General features: G+C 38.8%; 1 protein-coding gene across 1 annotated transcript in view; it reads left to right on the forward strand.

Moving 5' to 3' along the window:
• LOC134540113 (guanine nucleotide exchange factor subunit Rich) overlaps positions 1–23,069 on the forward strand; it is a 98,771-nt gene that overhangs the window by 70,090 nt on the left and 5,612 nt on the right. Inside the window, exons 17-22 of the mRNA XM_063382614.1 lie at positions 646–770; positions 848–1,014; positions 4,709–4,983; positions 10,938–11,123; positions 11,750–11,924; positions 15,018–15,206. Of these exons, the coding sequence (XP_063238684.1) occupies positions 646–770; positions 848–1,014; positions 4,709–4,983; positions 10,938–11,123; positions 11,750–11,924; positions 15,018–15,206 (1,117 nt within the window). The remainder of the gene's footprint in view (positions 1–645; positions 771–847; positions 1,015–4,708; positions 4,984–10,937; positions 11,124–11,749; positions 11,925–15,017; positions 15,207–23,069) is intronic.

Below are 23,069 nucleotides of genomic sequence, written 5' to 3' on the forward strand. Positions count from 1 at the left end.
GTTCTCTTAGTACATTTTTCTTTGTTTTTTCTTTGTTTGCTGACCATATTCCTGTTTCGGAATATTTTGTGGTGTTCATATCCTTGTTGACAACAGCAATTGTTTGCTTAATTTTGTGTGTTTTTTGTATCTTTTTTTGAGTATTTTTATTTTTATTTTTATTTATTTATTTTATTTATTAGTTTTTCTTCAACAGAAAAAGTTCTTAGCAATGGCGTATGTCCAAAAACTTACATCAAGTCATGCACTCCCATTGCACAAATCTTTTAAAGATAACTTTAATGTTACTGTTGGGTGTTCATTTCCATACTGTTTTGCCTCTTTTTTAGGAGGTTACCTTTCAGATTTCACATTTCACCAGTACATTTCCATTACAATTTTTTTGAATAAGACCAGTACTCAACTCTATTTTTTTTTTTAATGTAACAGCTTATGAAAACTTATTTTAAATACCATTTTACCATATATTAATTTTTCTTTGGTATTCCCATTAAAACTATATAGAAATTCGATAATCCAGCAAAATCGCTAATGTGACATGACTGTAATCTTGAATGTTTCAGATCTAAGACCTAACTGTACATGAAGTAAGTGATTCCTGAACAAGTGCAAATATGACGTGCAGCTGGTCTGGTCGTGTTGCAGATCCCAACGACGTGGAGTCCCCTCGTGCCTCGTTCATTTTGCCGTCCAAGTACGGCGTGAACCCCCAGACGCCGCCGGTCAGCCCCAACGAGGAGGACCTGTCCCTGGTGCTGGGCACGATGCAGGTACGTGTCCGTGCTGCTGCCCGGTGCCTGCGATGCTGCGGGCCTGGCGCGGCGACAGAGCGAGTGTCGTGTTGCAGCTGGCACGGGGCCGCAGCTTCAGCACCACCACCACGCCCAAGATGGAGGTGGCAGGCCCCACGCATCACCGCGAGGTGCTGCGCTCCAGCAGCGGCGCCGGCGACAGCAGCAAGTCCGTGCCGCTGCGCCGCAAGAAGTCCGTGCCCACCGGCCGCGCCGACGCCCGGTCAGTTCTTGCACCGGAGTGGACGGCCTCTGTCCAAAATGGGTGATGATTATAGACACAGTAACAGTTTTTGTCCAGATCTATATTTTTATGATGATTTCAATTACAACAATAACATTACACACTGATGGCAATGGCAGAATAGCATTACAAACAGACGAACACGAGTTCAGGCTTTGGAATGCCAACTTAGGTACATACAGTTAGAGGCTGAAGAGTTATGCACTTGAAGTTCGGCGTATTATAAAATACTAATTACAGTTACATAATAGGTCACAACAATAGTTTCTTTACAAATTTATTAGAATCAAAAGTCAGCTATGTGTCTGCACATAATGAAAAATAATAAATGAATTAAGACTTACAAAGAAGATGCGTGACTTAGTCCTTTTTGTACCTTCACATTGTAACCTGGATGTAACAACTTTAATCATAGACACTAGCTGCAACTATATAAATACCAACTCACAAAGCTCGGTATTATGATAACTGGCTAACAAGTGTGTTTTGGTGGCAAGGAATGTTTCCTGGTGTAACCATGCAGCACGAGATATACGACATGGGGAACGCAGACCACATTGTTACCCGGGGATGTGTTCGGAATATCAAGAACCTGTTGAACTGCACGACGTTGCCTACTAAACAGAAACCACAATTCCTAAGTGGGAGTCAAAATTTAATTGAGAATAATTCTGCAAAGTTACATCTTTACTACCTCGGTGCTGCCCACATCAGCCACCACAAAATCAAGGAATGTTCTTTTGAGCTTGTCACATGACTAGTTTGATTCCCCAGAGACTAATGACGATAACCTAACAAAATGCTGCCCACAGAACACGAATGAGCACAAGGCCTCGTTGGCTTAAATATCTGCTGGAGTTGAATCATGTGCAGAGAGTCAGGAGGGAGGGGTGGTACCTAGGAGGCAGGCCACCGAATGAAGGATAGGATTACACGGAGTAGGGAAACTACACGCACCCGGGGGTGCGTTGATCGCAGAGTGCCACTGTCAAAGCTGAAATCAGGTAGGTTGGTTCATACCCCACTCCTTTTTAAATAGTACACCCTGATGATAAGTGGGTGAAAAACACAGTGTCCTAATAAGTTAAATCACAGCCTGAGTATGACGACTCATCAGGGCCTCTTCTAAGATAGTCGATGCAGACGGAACGTTAAGGTCCGGTGGTGGCACTCCGCTCGTGGAGAACAGGGCGGCGCCTGACAGGCAGCAGCCAGTCACACAGCAGCAAGGCTGGCTGCCAACCACGTCCCGCGGCCCTCAGGTATTCACAGTCCTCAGTCGTCGCAGTCTGGCAGCGCGGCTCCCCGGGCTGGGGGTCTGGGGTGACGTGCGCGCTGCCTCGACGGTGCATGCAGTGCAAACAAACCATCAGATAGCAAAACTACAGGGAAGATTTTTCTGGGGAGATCACTAAACATATACATTGGCTACATACTGCAATTATGTACTTCAAGTTCACTGCATTGCTCTTTCTAAATTTTTTATTTAGAATTTTAATTTGCCAAACGTTGTGTCACGAAAACTATTTTATACAGCCCCTTGAAAGGAGGTATAAGCTTTACATTTACTAGATTTCTTGGAGAAGGCAAGGTGAAGTACTGACACACCATGAGGTCATGGCTCATACTGCTGTACAAGCATGTTCGAGGTTAGTGCCCATGTGGGGAAGCTGCATCCAGCTGTACAGCACTTGGCAGCAGGCATGTGGTTTTGAGGGCAGGTCTTAGTTCTCTTCCAAGGAAGGGAGGAAGGTAACCCTGCACCAGAGTCGACAGCCAAGTTCAGTCGTTTGTTCCAAGCAGCTTCATCCTGTCTAAAAAAGCAAACACACCTTTGAGTACGACCCTTTATGACTGATTTCCCGGGGAAAGAAGACAATACTGTACACTGGCTTGATCGCCCACTCAAAACACATGTTCCTATGTATTTCTGATTGGAAACATTTTCTGCTGTCCAAACAATGATTGCTAATGCTCAAAAAAGTTTCCACACATGATCATGTAAGGCTTTCAGAATCACTGCGCTTTCATCTTTAATGGAATATCAATAACAAATTCAGTGAAAATATCTAGTATGACCAGGATTAAGTTGTCGCCCTTACAGGACTTCATCAGTAGTCCAAAAATATCTATATGCACCGCATGCCATGTAGATACAGGCAGATTGGTGTCATATAGTCCTACTGTAGTGGTCTCTGGTGGTTTCGACGCTTGGAATTCATCGCACAAGGTACACGCCTTCCTTCAACCCCAGCCACATGAACCGGGCTGAAATCCTCTTGAAGGTCTGGTCGACTGCCCACATAAGAGTCGTGAAAGTACTTCACTGTCATTGGGGGTAAGGCAGAGGGAACGCAGCACATTGCATGCTCTACCGTTCTTTTCATTAAAATGGATAAGCCCAGCTATCTCTATGTAGGACATCCCTCAGTTCTGCTTGAATTGAAATAAAATATCTTTACACAAAAGTCCTTTCGTTGACTGTCTCGCAGGTTTACAAACTACTCCAGGAAAACTTTTTATACCTTAATTATAAATGTCTCAATTTCATAAATAGTTTGTTGTCTATAGATGACTTTCGTTTCTGAAAGTGTTACCATCCAACTGATGTAGGTTACAAATTGTCAAAATTTAAAGTATAAATTAATACAGAAAAATAAATATTAAATACAACCAATAAAGTTAAATAAACAGTAAAATCGGAATGCAAAAAGGGAAAGAAAATTACCAAGCTAAAGGAAAACAAAAAAGTTACCACTGTTACAATTTTAAATAAATAAATAAATAAAATTAAAATTAAAAAACAAATTCTTTTTACCGAATAAAAGTGGCCTGACAGGCCACAGGATGTGCAAAGAGCCTGTATTTTTAATATATTATCATAAAAATTTAGGGTTACAGCCCAAAGTCTCTTATAGGCATGTTACTGGCTCGTAGACTGCACATCAGCTCATTGGCTAGCACTTAGAAGATAAGCAGGAGCCAGTGTGACTCTTAGCGTGCCTCTGCTTGGCCGGCCAACCCCTCAAGGGCAGCACCGAGCACTTGTGAGGGCTCTGTGAAACTCAGTACTGCGAGGATGGTACGGACCCTCAGTGTCGTGAATGGTTTGCTCTCAACTGCAAGCATTTAGCCGTTTTCCATTCTCTTTGCACAAGATGGTCTTCAGACTCAGCTTTGCAGATAGCTAACACTTCTCTCGCATAGTTTTAAGTTAAGTATTTTTCATGTTAGCTCACCAGTAGAGGAGGCAGTAACAAAGTAGAAGCAGCTTCGTGATTGGAAGAGGTGCGGGCAGCGAGGAGGGAAAAGAAAGAACACGGCTGTGTGTTTCTCAGGATATGACTGTAGCATTTTATTGTTGGTTAATCCTTGTGTTTAGTCACATTTATTTGTACTTTATTTTAGTACATATTACAACTTTTTTGAAATACTTGTAACGTAATACCTTGCAAGGTTGCATTCGTACTATTTATAGAAAATCTTGGTGAGATCCCAGGTTACCAAGTTTGTAGACCAACAAGTCGCGTGCCAGAAATAGCATTCTCTTTCTTCCTTTACATCTTAGTCTTTTTCTTTGAAGTTAGCTCTTCTTCTTTGTACGTTAAACGTATAGAAGCACACGGCGTACAGAGTGTTGGTGTTGGTGGTGAGCGGAGCGTGGACCGTGCAGGGAGGCGTCGGGCTCCGCGGAGGAGTTCTTCATCGACGTGATCCTGCAGCGACACGCACGGCGCCTGCTCACGGCACACCGCCTCACCGACCTGGGCCACTTCGCCGCGCAGCTGGACTTCCACCTGGTGTCGTGGCTGGGCCGTGAGCGGGACCGCGCCGCTCGCGTCGACGACTTCGTGGGAGCCCTGCGCCGGCTGCACCAGGACTTCAGCTGGCCGTGCCCCACGCTTCTCCACCCCGTCAGCTACTACCTGCGCCGCTCCTCCGCCTCCGGTCAGTTCCGCGACTGTCTCCTGTGTTACTGCGTGGTAGTTGTCTTTGTACCTTTTGCTCATGCTAATACAACTGATGTCAATAATACAAGTGGCACAGTAAGAAACAACTTTCAAATCATTTTTTCTGCCTCTGTTTTTTTTTCTTTCTAGTTACGTTTTACTAATTGTTATTGGGCTCTGTAAGTTAATGGTTAACATTTTCAGCTCTGAATTCTGTGCATGCGTCTTCTTTCAGGTGTTTTCATCTTGTATTAAAAGCGAACCACTCCTGACTTTTTCATAGTCATATTATATTTTGTTAAATTGACTTCAAGAGATTTAAGGTGAACTTAGATGTCTTACATTGCGTAATAATGCATAGAAACTAAAGCCGGCAAAACTTGCTAGATTATTCCGGACTTTGAACCACGTGGATACTTCTTCAACTAGAGCATGATACCGTAATATTCACTGCCCCCAGTGGCTCTTGTCTGAAAGATCTTAGTCCAGTAACAGTGTGCAGAACACTATAGAACTCATTAGCTGCCAAAAGGGATCTAGTGAGACAAGCATGTTGTGGAACTATTTAACATTACTGTCTGGAAGGCACAATAATGTATAGGTATTTTATCACTGTACTGCCTTCTTTTCCCATTCCTTAGTTCTTGATCTATGCTAGCCTCATTCCCATTAGTAAGAGGCATGTTCTTCCAAAAGTATGGGCTGTAGGCAGTTTGGTGCATATACTTATATTTAAAAATCCACATATCATGCTATGAAAAAAAATTCAAGGATGGAAGATTTAATGTAGTCTTACAGAGTTCTTGCAGTATCCACAGTTAAGCATATGACGTCTACCAACTGAAAGAGTGGAAACCTTTTCCCCTCCGTCTTACAGCTTGTCGCTCGTGGAGTGTTTGTTCTTTTTGTTTCACATGACTGGATGTACTTACTTCTGGAGTGAAACAAGTGTGACTTCCAGGATGTCGTCATCGTCGTCTTCATCTTTTGCCTTGTCTTCTGAATCGTGTCTACTATGTAGTACAGTTTTAATTTCTGCAGTGACCCTTTCTTTCAGTTGTAAGTGTTCGTTATCTTCTCAGCATCCCGAATGTTTTAAATGTGTCTCAATAGAAAAGTATACATTTTTCATAGGACCTGGAGTGATTGTAAGGCTTAAAACCTCGCATGATGGGCCTGCAAGACTATCTCGGTTCTGTTGTGTATGTAAACAAAACAGGTTTGGGAAATGCAGGTGGGCTGATGGCGGACACACAAGATATTGATTATTAGTTTATTACAACATTAACTGAACTCTTTTAGTGTAAACAAAGGAACATCAATGCATCATCCTCACGATATCTGTCTATTTGCTTCCATGAACTTCTTTCCTTCTTAGGCCTTGTGCCCTCAATACAGGCTGTGAATAAAGGTTAAGGATGAATTGTGTTGTACAAATTATTACTTGCTGTTCAGGTTATATAGACACAAAACGTATTTACTGCGACTCTGAATATACATAATGCGAACCCAAACTGAAAAACAAAAAAGGTACTTTGTACATCATTTGTTTATTGTAAAAAAAAAATTGGTTACTAGATCATAGACTTTGAAACAGATATAAGATCAGAATTTTTAATTGCAGTTAATATTATCAAAGAAATTTAGATGTGTCCCTTCAAACCAGTAGCTGGGTGGATGTTCTGGAGACTGTGTGACTGAGACACATCCTCAGCCCCGACGATGGGAAGGTGCAGTCAATCAGGGGAAGCAAATAGACCGGAGAGGGTGTGGAAACATGAGGAATCTGGGACCCACTGCACAAAATAATTAGAGATGGGTCGAGTCTTGGTTTATCGAGTCGAGCCGAGCCGAGTTGGGTCAGATTGACTCGACTCGAAAACCGAGTCACATATTTTATCAAGTTCGAGACTCGAAACACGTTTCGAGTTAAGTACCAGCATCGTGACATTATAGCACTTTATCATAGGTTGTCTTGACGTTTTCGCCAAGTCATTAATACAGCAAGAAATGATAATGACCTTTAAACAAAACAAATCCCGTGCAAACCTAACCTTGCCCGCTACCGTGCTACGGCGCTATAATAGGTACAAGTGCAACCAAACCTAGGCCTACCTTCATTTATGAACGTGATGTCGTAACGTGATTTTGTCGATAGTGGCGACAGTTTATAGGACAAAATTATGTCACATGACCATTTTATATAAAAAAAATGCTTGGAAAACAGCGTGCACTGTTTTCATTTTGTTTTTCATCCTGTGTTTACTTCAAATACGGTACCTACCGCATTTGTTTACAAAATACGTCAATGGATTTTCACTGAAGAAAAATTTGTTGCAAAACGCACATATATTAATAATCATCACGTTTATCGTGCCCCGTTTATAATAACTCGTATAAACAAGAGATTTCCGTAACCTAAAAATAAAAACATAAAATAATTACTTATATTGTAATATTTAGTCAATAACACCAAACCGTGATGTGTGAAAATGGCTGCGTGTTAGGCCAGCCAGACTTGCATTTTGGAACTAAATTTAGCTGTGCTCCGCTACGCAGCGCTGCGTTACAATAACGTTTAGGATAAAATACTTTCTTTTTGTTTGAATAAAATATAATAATAACAACGCTCATGCATTTTATTTGGCAATCAGTTACTGATCGCCAAATCAAATGCATGAAATATTTATTTAAAAACATATTGATATTCTTGTAGTTGTAACAAGTTCCGGGCGAATAATCTTGCCGCGGAAAGTGTATTTACATTGAGAATATGACAATGTGACAAGGCCTATATCCATTGAGCTGTTTGTTCATGTGGGGATCTGCCGGTGGATCGGAAAAAAAAAGTTACGTACCTCGGGAAGTCTTCTTTCCACAGACGAAAGAGCCAAACTCCAATCGTACATCTTCTTTTTTTTTTTTGTTAATTGTAAATAAATATGGCGGTGTTGATAAAAGGAAATACCATAAACAAGGCAACGGTATTTATTTGTACGCCGCCATATTTTTCGTTTGCAGTGTATCCGTGAATGTTTATTTTGGACAACTCATGATAACTATGGTAAATTAGGTTAGGTTAGCTACATTATAAATACTTTAAAACATTGTGGATGGTTGATATGGTTAGGATAGCTACATTAAAGATACTGTGAAATCATGTTTAAATAAAGCTTAGTATTTAAATAACATAATGATTTGAATTAATCATTTAAAATATTTAAATAACATAATGATTTGCTAATTAATCATTTAAAATATTTAAATATGCAGTTGCATCTTGGATACACAATTTTTATATCAATGGGTGTTGTAATATTTTATTTATCATATTCGACGCAAAAAATTATAAAATTATTAAACTCGAACTGACTCGACCTCTTCAAAAATTTTGTGACTCGAACTCGACTCGACTCGAAATATGAATTGCTAAACTAGGCTCGACTCGACTCAAAGCCAAAAAACCTCAACTCGTCCATCTCTAAAAATAATGCAGTGTAATTTAATTAACATTGAAATTTTCGATACAAAAAGTGATGCAAGGTTCTTACTTCAAACATGGGGGTGGACAAAATAACGTTCCACTTACGAATTATGTGGGAACAAACAATTTCCTTAGGACATCACGAGGAGGAGCTGGAGTGCTGGAGAATGTATAATCCAGATGCATGGCACGTACACGAGACGGAAAAGAAAGAGATGAAAGAACACTGCAAAAAAATACATAATACGGAGAAAGTTTTTGGGAAACTCCCAAATGTAGGCTACTACATTCTTGTGCAAAGGTCGGCACTTAAAAACACTGACAACAAAAAGAACCGGACGAAACAAGGAGCTCGCGTCTAGACACGATTATGGTCGATATATTTCTCGCTCCGACGTCTCATTGAGAGCTCGTCAGGAGGCTTAATTGTATTTGTCCGCCGGTAGACGAAAGTAGTACAGGAGGGCTGATCGTACATTCTAGTGGTATAAGGACCAGAAGGGAGGGGAAGACAGATTTTGCAAGAATTAGTTCGCAGAGGGCTAGGAGTGGGCCGTCCCGCGGTGCAGCCGAGTTCCGTATGTGGGGAGTGTGATGGGTAGTTAGGTATGTTACCAGGCATGGGAGCGAGGTGCCGTGGTACTTCCCGGCGTAGTTATCAGTGCTGTGCGAGGAATCCGAGCATGCAATGTGCAAAAGAAACGGCACACCGTAGACTAAGGCAAGACATTACGGCCGTGCAACCAGGCCCTATGGCAGTACGCAGAAGAGGAAACTGGAGTGAGCTAGCTGGAGGGAAGACTGACCATGCGTGTGACAGGAAATGAAGTGTTGTCGAAGCCTGGTGGTACTGCAGGGAACTAAGATCATTGACACTTAAGTGGGTGGAAACATCAAGTAGTACTAAAACTGACTAATAATTTCATAAGAAGAATGTGGGATTACATTACTGTAACATCATTTATTTGTCATTAACACAAAGGTATATGTAGTGCCTCAAAACTAACTAATTAAAGGCACAACAGGTATAGCATGTGATCACTTAACTCGCCAAGCAACACGGCACTTCCTGCTGAATGACTAGAACCTGGGACCCTCATAATATTATTAACAAGTTCTTCCCAGGTGTCGCACGTGGTCACTTGTCTCTACAACCTCAATTAGCCCTACAAGTTGGCTCTTGCTGCTGGATGACTAGAACTTGCGACGCTCGTAGTCTCAGTAACAAGTTCTTTCCAGTTGTCGCGCGTGGTCACTTGCATCTAAAACCTCATTACATGAGAAAATACAAATAAAGTAACACAATAAAAGGTTCTACATATATCTCTCCAAGAACAAACTTTACCTAAATTTACAATATTAAAAACATAAATAGACATTAATACTAGGGGTTGTACAACAACGATACCGAAAGAGATTTGCTGTCAGTCAAGCGCAAAAATTTTCCAGCCTATGGTAGGCGATCCACCATGCGGACACAAACTTCAAATCAATAGAGAACAGGCTTGCAAGTCAAACTAGCATGTGTGAATCCATCACAAAAGTTAAGGTTCAGTTATAGATACAAATGTCTTTAAACATCCAGTTCCAAATTTAACTGTACATAGATACTTGACTCAGGCAGAACAAATGAATGAAGGTACCATTTACAAATGTTTACGGCCCTAGTGTACGTGATTCGCAACAACACAACATGGCTTTATTGCAAAATCACTAAATGCTTAACTTCCTTAACAGTGTTGTACAAAAGATTCATTCCCATCAAAAATTTATACGGTGGTGCACCAAAAGGAATTTCAATTTAGAATAACTTACAAACAATTTACATTTAAGAGGTAGGCCACTGTTTACCCAGCGATTTAAAATAATAGTTACTTACTCAACCATGGTTCACCCCACGTTCACCTTGCTGATCACTAACAAGACTTTATACTACTGAAATTCAAAATACAAATACGGCTTGCAACAGAGGGTCACCGTGCATTTATGCCCTATGCCGATGCACATTGCACAGGTGTAGCGGCACAAGAACGGAAGTCTGAAAACCTATGAAACAAAGGGAGGGGTTTCATTTTGTATATCATCTTAATAATTACAATAAGTTTTAAAATTTAATTTTAATTTTAATATTTTTTCATTTTTCTAAGACCTTAAAATGGTGTCTATTGACAATATTATTACAGTTGTAGTCATTTTGACAGAAAAAAAAAATACTGCAATGTTAAAGGCCAATTATTATTTCACAGGAGAAACTATTTGTAGCAGAAATCATACATTGTAAAGAGAGAGAATATGCACAATGCGATCTAAGGATGACACGTACATACTATAGAAAATGTCGACAGAGGCTCGATCTTCACACTGTAGCATGGCCGTCTCCCCCAGCACATGTCCCTCTTGCTGTTGCGAGGCGCGTGGTGTCAGCCCGACAGACTGTGGAGTATAGAGGACCGCGGTGTTGCCGACAGCTGCAGGCTCGTCGCCCGCCCTGGCCACGGCGGAGCAGCGCGCGGGGGCCGGGGACGGGGCGGAGGACAGCGGCTACACCAGCCACCCGGGGGCGGCGCCGGTGTACCCCCGCAGCCTGCTGCCGCCCAGCGAGTACCCCACGAGCCCCGCCGTGGAGGCCAAGCTGCTGCCCCACCTGCTGCCAGGTCCGTCTCAAGGCATTAAGGTCATCAGGAGGGTTTGACGAAACTCACCGGCTCCTGCAAATGTGCGCTCGTTCTCACTTGCGAGAATCTGGGATAGACCCTGCCAGGAATTTAACCTGGATCATCATGTGGAGAGACGAGTGACTCAGCCACACAGCCACAGTGACCCCTTCATTTCAAATTAGACTCGCACGGCAAAGGTTTTCTCCCTGACCTCAGAAACACAGGAACACACGTTGCCACTCCGCTCGGGTGCTGTGGTGCGAGTGCATGTTGTTGCACGGGAGAGCTCGGGAGACGCCTCGCGTGTCATCCCGTGTCATCCCGTGTCATCCCGTGTCATCCCGTGTCATCCCGTGTCATCCCGTGTGGGGTCGTGAGGCCAGGAGCATGTAGATAGGGAATACATTTTTTAATGTGCTAGTAATGGAAATATTTGTCCTTTTTTTTTTTTTTTTTTACTTTTACTGGCATCTGTGTTACACTTTAATGGAAAATCTGTTCAGTAACCATATTAAAATATAAATGGAGACTACTGTAAATTTGCTTGGTAGAATAAATCATCACTCTGATGTAATGTTGTTCCAGGCATGTTTGTTGGCAATGTGGGACGGGTGTGGTTGCAGACGAGAGCAGCGTGGTGAGCGAGGAGAGCTCGTTCTGGGGCGCGGAAGACAAGGACCAGTACGCCTCGGAGTGTGGAGACACGTGCTGGAACCAAGTCCCCAGCAGCATCCTGCTGGACCAGCTGTCCCAGGAGTTGTCCAGCCGCGGCAGCCCCGACGCAGAGGTCAAGCTCAGGTCCGTCGCGCTCTCCGCTCCTCGTCGCGCCAACGTAGCCTTCAGATGCTGTCTTTTCCTTCACTTCAACTTCGTTTTTTTACAATAAACCTTCTTATAGCATGCTTTTTTAAAACAATTTCCATTCACAATTTTTATTAATGCAGTAGGTACTTGGTCCTTTACACTGTATTATCTTCACCATTTTTTAGGGATGTGCGAAAGTGACTTTATCCACACGAAATGAAAGTGAAAGAAAATTTATCAAGTTTCGCGAAAGTGAAACGAAAATGAATTTTTCTATGAGATAAATATATTCTTAATGAAAGTTAAGCGAAATTTTTTAATTAACAAAGAAAAAAAGTGCCCCAAAATTTGCTCTTCAGTAATAAATTCTATTACATAAATCATTTTGGTACCTTTTGATGTATATATGAATATTACTATTTAATATAATCAACATCCGCCCTAGACCACACAACACAGCCCCATGTCACTCGTAAATTTCAAGAATCAATCCAGATCTTTCAGCGCACAGACTATTTCCTTTACAGTCGTAATGTCGCAGTCTATGATAATATATTTATCACGTGCATGGTACTGATGAAAAAATACGTGAATACTGTGGAACGGCCGCCATCTTGCACCACTGTCACACATGGCTAGCTCAGGAAGCTGTAAACCAGGCAAGGGACATGGTCAAAACAAAACATAACAAATGGTTGCTGCCAAGTGGTCATTACATGCAGTGACTTGTTGACCTTTTTGTCTAATTGGCTGTATATTATGAGGATTTTATATGCCAGTCAGAGTATGTAAATTTTAAATAAAGCAGACGACAATGTTTTTGTTTGGCTGTGCGCGAATAAAAGTAGGTACGTACGTTCTTTGTTTATGTGTATACGGTAAATACTACATAGTGTACTAACAGTTCTGGAATGTATGTTTTACGAATATAGTACCTACACTACTGTTTGAAAGCAAATGAATCAGGTAATTTTTCAAATATTGCATGATTTTGTTTTGATACCTAGGCCTACTGTAATCACGGTTGAATTTTGTTTACTTTATCTGCCATGTTTGTTCGAATTATGATTTTACCGTATTTTCATTAACGTGAGTTTTTTTCATCACCACGTAAATTAATCTTAATGGAAATCTTTTTTCTAATTAATGTCTTTATATGATTTGCATATGTTATTACATTATTAGTAATAACAAGCAAATCATATAAAGACATTACAGTAAAATCCCAGTGCTAAGTACTTACAGGTACCTCAAGTTTTTGTACTTAGTACTGAAACATGCATACATATCTTTACAAAGAGAAAAAAATATTTATAAAAAAATAGCTACAGGAGAGCCGCAATGCCATATGTATTCGCAACTGCGACTTGCTTTTTTCCCCTTGTCTAGTTCTGAGTATATCCACTTTTTCCTTAAGCGTGAATTGCTTTCGTTTCTTTTTATCTCCAGGATCATTCATATTGTAGCACAAATACAATGCGGTGTCTAAATAACGTAACCTGAAAATAAACTCAACAATAACAATAAACAATCCCGGCACAGACATCAAACAGTATTTTTAGCGTAGCGTAACACTTTTGTCTAAATAATTAATACTTCTCTCAAACCTCCGTCTTTCGATGTATCGAATTGTGTTGTGTTGCTCACGTCTTATACTACGTACGGTATAATCTATGGTTGTGCGCGCAACTGTTTGTTAACTTTGTTTTGAGAATTTAGAGGTTAGAAAATACGTTGCGGTCGTATTTTTGTATCTTTGTTCTACTACATTAATCATTTAGCTGGAAATTTATTTACCAGTTTAAGTAAATTTTGGTGTAGTAATGCCACGCTACTAGTAGAATTTATACGTTATAGTGAAAATATGATACTTTAAACTGAAACCGTTTTGCATGGCGAAGATACTATTTTTGGCGGGGACTTAAAAAAAATTCGTTAAGTGAAATATACTTTATAATAAGGTACGTTATTGTACCGGTATTCTACTGTACATTTTTATTAAATTACGATTTCTTTTTCAACTAGAACAAACGAACTTCGGTAAGCTATTGAACTTTCGTTTGGCTCGAAATATTTCGCTAAAAACGAACTTCGACAGATGAAATTCTTACCGAAATCGAAAATGAAAGTAGCAAAATTTCGGTTTCGGTATCGGTATACCGAACATTCGCACAACCCTACCATTTTTATTTTTGTGGTAACAATTAAGTTTCTAGATTTTTGTGTTGTGGTTTAAAAATCACACAGCTATAGCTAATACTTTGACACACTTGGGTCAGTCAGATTATTAAGTAATTATACACTTATCCTTTCAGTTATTTAAGATGCTAAATTGTAAATAATATTATCAATTTTTTTTTACCATGAATACCTAATACTCCTTGCTATACTAGATAACTAATTGCTAGAGACCCACTGTAATGTTAAATAAAATAGTCAATTTAAGTTACAAGTTTTCTTGAATTGTAATTTTTTTAAGTTATTAACACCAATTAACATATAAATCACAAATTTTATGTTCAGGATGAGATTAAAAATATAATTAACCAATAGTATTACATACTTGACCTCTGCAAATATGAGTTTAATTAAATTATAATAGAATTCAAGTATGAATATCAAAATATTCTCAAATATGAATACTGAATTTGAATAATATGTAATTTTTAATGCAACATAATGGAAAATTTATTCTAATATTGGTTACAAATTTTAAACAACTATTAATATATATGATTCTGGGTTTTTATATTTTTATCGTGCACTGTTTGAAAACTGCCAAATTCAACATGTTTTCAACTTGTCAGGAAATTTCCAATTTTTCAAATTGTGTTGCCATCTGAACTTTAGTAGCCATGCTGCTTACAATTTGCTTATCTATATATAAACTATGTTTTTATCGAACACATGTCAATAATAGAATAAACTAGTGGGCAGATACAGGAAAAACTAAAAAAAAGGGAGGGGGGGTAAGGGGCTCTGCAAGATATCTTGAGCTGTGGGTGTAATATAGTGATATAGTTCATGTGGGTGAGTGTGTGAACACACTGGAACGTGGCGGGGGAATGCAGTGGTGTCGTGCGGCAGGTACCTGCTCCAGCTGTTCACGGAGGCGCGGTGCCTGGAGTGGGCGCTGGTGGTGTCTGTGCTGCTGAGGGACGGCATGGCCGTGCTGCGCACCACCGGCGCGGCCCGTGCTCCCGACCAGAGCGCGGAGGCCGTGCTGCGCCTCAGGGACGGGCTGCAGCAGCTCTGCGCGTGGAGCAGCACGGAGAGGTGAGCGCTCTAACCCTGCCTCCTTTCAGTAGGAATGTGCCGTGACTCGAAAACTCGAGCGCAAAGTTAAAGCTCATTTAGACTCGAAAGTCAAGTTTATTATACTCTACAGGACAAGACACTGTGATTTTTTTTGTAACCTTATTGAAATACCGTATTTACTTGCGACTCCAAAAAAGGGGAGGGGGCCTATACGCGAATTTGGAGGAAAAAATAGATTTTTCTTTTTTCCAGATATGAAAAATTAACACTTAATAAAAACAAAATGAAATACCGCCACAACTTATTTAAACGCCAACTAAATTTTGATTAAATGAAACAGCGGAACGACTGGCAAGTCGTGCGTCTTTGTTCTAATGAGGCTTGGGTGGAGGAGGCAGCGAGTCCGCAGGAGGGAGAGAGAGGCAGCTATACCGCAGGGGGGAGAGGCAGAGGCATGGCTTAACCTCCCTCCTGCCAGCTAGCCAGCCAACCAGACAAAGGAGTGTAGGTACCTGCTCCACCCACTTCCCTTCCTCCTTCACTTCCCCTCTTCCTCCCCTCTTCTACTCCGTCAACACTGCACATCAACACAAGCGCACCGGTCCAGGTTTCTTTATCTTTATGTCGTTTGAGATAGGACTAACTGCTTACGTCTGGCATGCCTCACGGGTCCTACTGAGAGCAGACAAACTATAATACCAGTCACTGTATCACTGCCGCTTACAAAATCACCTCCCGCCGCTCACAATACATGGCTTGCTGTTTGATGCATGCCAAGCTGCCCTGCCCTCAGATAAACCCAGAAAAAACACATTTTTAAAATTTTTCTCAAAAATGTTTACAAAAAAAGGAGGGGGGCCGTATACGCGGGAGAGGCCTTTACGCGAGCAAATACGGTATGCGACGAGCATGAAATAACTTACTATTATTTTACAAATTCTTCACAGCATTATTTTAGAGTTAACTGCAGTTTTCTTAAAGTGCAGTTCATTCTACATAATTGCACCGCCTGAAAAACGTAAAAACATTTCTGTTGCTTTTTATGTTTCAAAGTACCCTCCCTAAAAGACTCCATTTTTTAATATACTGCAGTATGTCGTAGATTTGTAACTCAGCGGACAAACTTAAAAATACAAAAGAAACCTGAATACTTATTACCATTCTCTATTTTCACACTATCTTAAAGCAGGTAAAACTCTCATTGGCATTGCATGAGATGAAAAAATTTTAGCTTCAAAATTTAAACATTAAAATCATACAAAATCCTAAAAAAAATGTTGGCACTACATTAAAAATTAGGGATGGGATTTTCGAATCTTGGATTCGTCGAATATACCGAATCCTATGGATTCGAGGATTCGTAGGATCCGAGGTGGGATTCGAGGTGGGTTTTTAAGAGTTTTAGGTAGTAATTGAAAATTGTAGTACTGGGCGAAGTTCGAAAATTTAGAACCGAACCGAACCCTTACGTTCGGTTCGGTTCGGTTCGGTTCGAAACCTCATAAAATATATTCGAAAAACCGAACGTTCGTTTAAAAAAAATTACGTTTTTCTAATTTTCTAACCCCCATTTGAGACCATTCACAAAACAGCACAACAAAATTCCATTACATGTAATAATCCTACTTTTATCGCATAATCGTCGCCTCAACAGTTTCAAGTGCAGACAAAAAAAATTATTAATTGTCGCATAACTCGCATAGAATTTTTTTCATATAGGCGCGCTTTGTTTTTTATTTACTTTAGAGATTTTTGTATGCATTTTTCGTACTACGTAATATAAACTATCGTACAAATGCCAAAGGTATTGTATATTATACCTTTAACTATAGTGCGTGTACGAGAAGTGTTGTAAAATCACCAAAGATTGCGTAACCCATACGTTAAACTAAAGCGCATGTACGAGAACTCTCGTATTTCGGCAAAACTAACGTGATCAAGTTAACACAAGACAAATGCGGTAGGAAATGATTACGTAAATTACGTACCTATTTTAAATTACTGGGATGTATTTATTTTCTTTGGCCTTTTTGGTTATAACAGTCAGGTACTGAAAATATTAATTTAATCTTGTGTATTAAAAGTACTGGTCCAGTAAATTTTACAGTACGGTACTAAGTTGACTAGCGTAGTTGCGGCAGCCATCATTATTTCTCGTGTTTTCTTTTTTCCGACGCAAATTTCTATAACCACACTTCTTACGTTACGTTAACAAAATTATTGTTCTTGAGGTGATTTGCGATGAGCAGGCTTACGTCGTTGAAGTTTTCTAAATGGAGAAAAGATAATGTCTACCCAGATGACCCAGAACCACCCCAAAAAATGTCTAAAGTTTCTTCTGACGAGCAGCATTCTTCCAAGAAAACAGTAACTGCAGTCAGCGGGTTTTGTAATGTAGATAGGTAACTTAATTCACATTCGACTTTTTTTTAATGTCCTATTAAAAAGTGTTACTTATTAAAAATGTTATGTGGCCTTATGCTGAATGTTCGTCATCTTTATAATAATATATTTTTTTAATGAAGGTTAGTGTACACTGAAAAAGGAAGATACCTAGTCTTTTGAAATTTAGATGGAACTTCTTCATGAATTAAAAGTATATATAAAGAAATTAAATGCAAAATGATTTTCTCTAAACTGTTTTCTTTCCTTAATTATTTATTGCATAAACTTAACTTATAAAATGTATTGCAATTTAATAAAGCTAAGCCATATGTTTTAATTTTACATATGGGTGGAGAACTTTTCTTTCTCACCATTCAGTTAAAGACCAAAATGCTGGTGGTCGGTTCATTTTAATTCCAAACAATTATTTCTGTATGAGGTTTGGTTCGTCTCGGTTCGAAATTTTTTTGCTATGGTTCGATTCAGTTCGAAACTAGAGAACTGAGGTTCGTCCAGCTCTAGAAAATTGTATACCTAAATAATATTATAAAGGTAACGGAAATAGCACAAACATAAGATTAACTACGCTGCATTTTGTCAATTAGCATAACTACTTGATCATTTCCAACCTTCAATAATATAACATTGCAGAAAAAAAACTTAATTTTTTTTAAATGGTGTCTGTTATACAAACGTATTTTATTGAAAACATAGGAAGGATTAATGTAACAGAGAATTAGACGGATGCAAACTTACGTGTGTGGCTTTTGAGGTTATTTGTCTATTTTATATCAGGTGTATACACTATGCACTTATTTTATAATTTTATAAATACACATGTGATTTTTTTTTAATAACATGTGAAATTTAGTGTGGGACTGGGATTCGAGATTCGATGACAAACACTGAGGATTCAAACAAGGATTCGGATTCGACCAAAATGTGGATTCGTCCCATCCCTATTAAAAATCATGAAAGAAGGATATAATCAGAAACTATCTCTCAAGGTAATGATAATGTTACCATTGACCCAACTTGTATTGCAAATATTTTGCAAACTTTTTTTCTAGTGAGTATGTAACTCCTGCTAACAACCACAACCCTACAATACCTGATACTTATGATTACTCCATTCCTATGGTACTTTGGGGAATCAAATTTTTGAAATCCTCTATGTCAACTGGTCCAAATGGAATTCCCAACTTTATAATAAAAAGATGTTCTCTGGCTCTTGTTCCTATACGTCAGTTTATTTTCAGTAGCAGTATTAACAGTGGCATTTACCGCAATAAATGGTAAACTGCTAAGGTTATTCCTATACAAATGAAAGGCATCAAACAAAATATCACGAAATATAGGCCTATCCCTCTACCAACCTAAAAATAGACTGTCTTACTGTCAAAATTTTCAGAATTGTCAAAACAACTACCACTAATCTAATTACCTTTATAAATTCAATTTACTCTGAAGTGATCACTCGAGGTCAAGTGGATGCTTGCTGTTTTGATTTAGCAAAGGCTTTAGACACAGTTAACTATAAATTATATATATATATATATATATATATATATATATATATATATATATATATATATATATATATATATATAATATATATTTATATATATATATGTGTGTGTGTATATATATAAATTGTCTTATATAGGATTTAGTAACAAATATCTAGAATGGTTTGGTGGTTATTTGAAAGATATGAACTTATTTATTTCAATAAATAATATCAAATATTACTTGTTGCAAATTCTGATGTCTCTCAAGATGGTACACCATCCATACTTCTCTTCAACATCTTTATTAATGATATAATTAAAGCATTAAATTTTTCTGTCTGCCTTCTTTTTGCCGATGACCTTAAAATATTTATAAAAATTACCTCTTTACAGGACTGTCACCTACTTTGAGGCATTTCTTCTGTTCTCAAATGGTTTAATTTTAATGTTGTTGATCTTAACTACAGTAGAATCCTGCCGATGCGACCCCCCTCTGATGCGTCCATTCCGTGTATACGACCGTTTTTTGAGAAACCGTGAAAAATTTGAGCAGAGAAAGTCGAAAATTTGAGTAAAATCGGCTGAAAAACAAGTCTGTTACACTTTGTTGGGCGCTATGTGTTCACGTTTATCTTGGCGAGAGCTGTACTGTAAGCAGGCAGGCATACAAAAGACGGCTAAAAATAGATACCACCCCTCTAGACTGTCCACGCGGCAGTGTCTAGCCGAGCTCGGCGCGTCCACTATCGCACGAAAAGCCGTCTCAGCTGTCATGTTATCTTACCCGCCCGCAGGAAAAGCCACTGTGGTAACTTCTGCGAGAGCATAAGAAACTCGTCAGGCCAGGCTGGCGGTAGCGGTGGCTTGACGTCATACGTGACGTGACGCTTGCCTCTCCCATCCCCTGCTAATTCTTCAAGGCTCATTCCTCCCAGAGCCACAAACCATGTAAAAACACCCTCCCCCCCTTTTCCAACTAACATTCAACACATTCCCTCCCTTATTTTAACCTTCCGCGTGAGTAACTGTCAGCATCCTCCTCCCCTCCCACACCGCGTGCGACAAAAGCCAGGTTGTATAGTCCATACTCGGTAAAATAAATATTTTTATGGGCTTATACGACTGTCCTTCGCCGTTAATATATAAATACTTTTAAGTTTAAGTTATTATGATACAATTTGTTTATTAGTCACACAGCAGTTTCTGCTTAAAAATCACTAATACCTCGAATTTTATTGAATAGAAACATTTAGCAGGGTTGTAAATATATTTATTTTACTGCATAGTTACTTTTCCGTCTGCATTCAAACGTGTTTCTTCTTCTTCTTTTTTTTTTACGCTGCGAAGGGACGTGGAAAAGATAATTGCTTGAGCTGTCAAAATAAACATTGCTGACGGCAAGGGCGGGAGCGCATCCTGTCGGTCTGACGCTGTGATTATCTAATCCAAAAACATGTCACAGCATTTCAGGATAGCATTGTTCTTATATCTTTCTTTTATAGCCGAATGTTTTCTACCTGATCCACACAAGTTCCTTCGCCACGTTTGGGACGAAAATAACCACCAGCCGGCTAGCATAGCTGAACTCGCGTGACGCGAATTCACTTAGCGCGAGTATTTATCGGAACCCATTGTTCGGGGTATGCGAGTCCGAGGTGTAATATGAATTTAAAAAGTTGTCTTTTTTACACCATAGACTATTTGAATATGAAATCTATGCGAACAAAGGCAATTTTTTATGTATTTGGATTTTTTTTTGTCGGGAGGGGGGGGGGGGGGGCGATTAAAATTGGTCCAAATTCTCTATTGCGACCATTCCGTTTATAAGTCTGTTTTTCCGGAACCGTGAGGGGTCGCATCAGCGGGATTCTACTGTACTATTCAAAAACCACTACTATAACTTTGGCAAAAAAATATTCTGTTGTATTTGAATACAAACTAGATAATCAAGCCATTGTAAAATCATATTGTGTCATAGACTTGGATATCTTGCTTGATTCAGAACTTTTCTTTCATAATCATATTGAATCACTTAGTTCTAATGCTAATAGATTGTTAACTCTGATTAAGTATATTACTTTTAATGGATCTATTTTAGATTCAATACTTAATCTTTATATGGCTTTGGTGAGATCCAAACTTGAATATGCACTTCTATTTGGAAGAAAATTACTAAAATAGATAGTAATACATTAGATACATTGCGAAGTAAACTGATAAGAATTATAGACCAAAACACTAATATTATTCAAAAGGTAGATGTTCACTCCCGTCTTAGATCTTTATCTTTAAGAAGATATGTATTAGAAGCCTTATTATATATAACTGCTGCAATAATAGAATTAACTGTTTTTATTTACTTCATAATACAGGTATTAAAGTACCTTCTTTCAACAGTCATCAGCAACCTTTATTTTGCACACTCAGCAAAATTAATGATATTTTAAACAAAACTTATTTCAAATTTCAACAAGTATGGTAATTATTTTCCTCTATTAGACAATCAAATAAATGTAAAAAAAATTCTACTATCTTAGATTTTTTGACTATGTTTTTAGTTGCATCATTCATAAAGTTTTCATGCTATACCGTTTGCTATCTGTAGCTGTATTTCTTTTTTATGATATATAAATAATAATTATAATTTTCTTATAATTATTTTCATTTTTTGTGTTTGTTTTTAATTGTTTTGTTTTCGTCTTTTATATATTTGTGTTACTTGTATCATGTCTACCATACAAAGCCTTAAGCCGTTGGTACGGCTCCAGGACTTAAGATGTGCATTGCGTATTGTCACAAAATGAAGGTGAATAGTACCTATTAACAGAAACAATTATAGTGGGAATATTGAAAGTTAATGTTAAAATTTGATTCAGAAAATTATTGGGGCTATTCACTCAGAGGTCCGGTGTAGTGATTGTGCTTGTATTGAAAAGAGCTAGGCCTGCCAAATTAAGAGAAAAAAATTATTGTGGCACACCAATGTAGGACCCATTCAGAAGAGAATTCGGACAGTATTGTCTGAATCAACATTATTTTGATAATATTATCTAGATGTGTACAGGGAGAGGGTGTAAATACAATTTTCGATGGTTGGTTATTGAATGCAGTAAGACCGATGGACAGGAATCGAATGAAGATATCGACACAGTATCTGTGACTAGTGTTGGAGAGCTTATTGAGTGAAGTGTAGGCCAACAGACCTGGAGTAAACTTGCAAGCACACCACAGATGCAGTTCTTGCCAACTCAAGCCACTGGAAACACCTTGATTCCATGGATCTACAGGCATCCATATAATTATTGTCAATCCAAATGAACAAACACTTCTAATCAGTGAACACGCAATTCGAAAGTCAGTTTGATTCAATCAACACAAAGTTAGAGGAAAATAAATCACAACTAAAAAAAAAAATTCAAGAACAAAGTGAAGTTCTAACAGAAATTAATGAAAATGTTAATTCATTAAATAAGCATTTAAATGAACACTAACTTAAAACAGTGTCACAAATACGACAGGTGAACCAGAAGTTCGTGAGGTGAGTGAGCTATGTAGTGAAAATAATGAGAAGCTTAGGCGGGACCCGGAACAAACAAAATCTACTTTAACTATAAGAATGAATGATTTGTTGTGAGAGTAAACACTGTCGAGGAAAAGGCAGCTCAAGCTCAATCTTACTGTGATACGCTTCTTACGAAATGGTAGTAGAAAGATTGTGTGAAGTAAGAGGAGAAATGGAAGAAATAAGTGCACAAAGTTCTGAGCGATGAGAGCTACATAACATGTTTTCAGTAGATAGAAGAGTACGTGAGACAGAGAAATACATACCAAAAATTGTGTCGATAACTCATCTAGTACAGAGAACCCTGCTCTGATAGATACAGCCACGGTTTCGAATAGTCAATTCTGAATCTGTAGCTTCACAACCAAACATTTTGCCAGCTGACATACAAACTAATACAGCTGTAGATCACATTGCACTGAT

Source organism: Bacillus rossius, chromosome 16 (assembly GCF_032445375.1).
Source record: "Bacillus rossius redtenbacheri isolate Brsri chromosome 16, Brsri_v3, whole genome shotgun sequence".
Lineage (NCBI taxonomy): Eukaryota > Metazoa > Arthropoda > Insecta > Phasmatodea > Bacillidae > Bacillus > Bacillus rossius.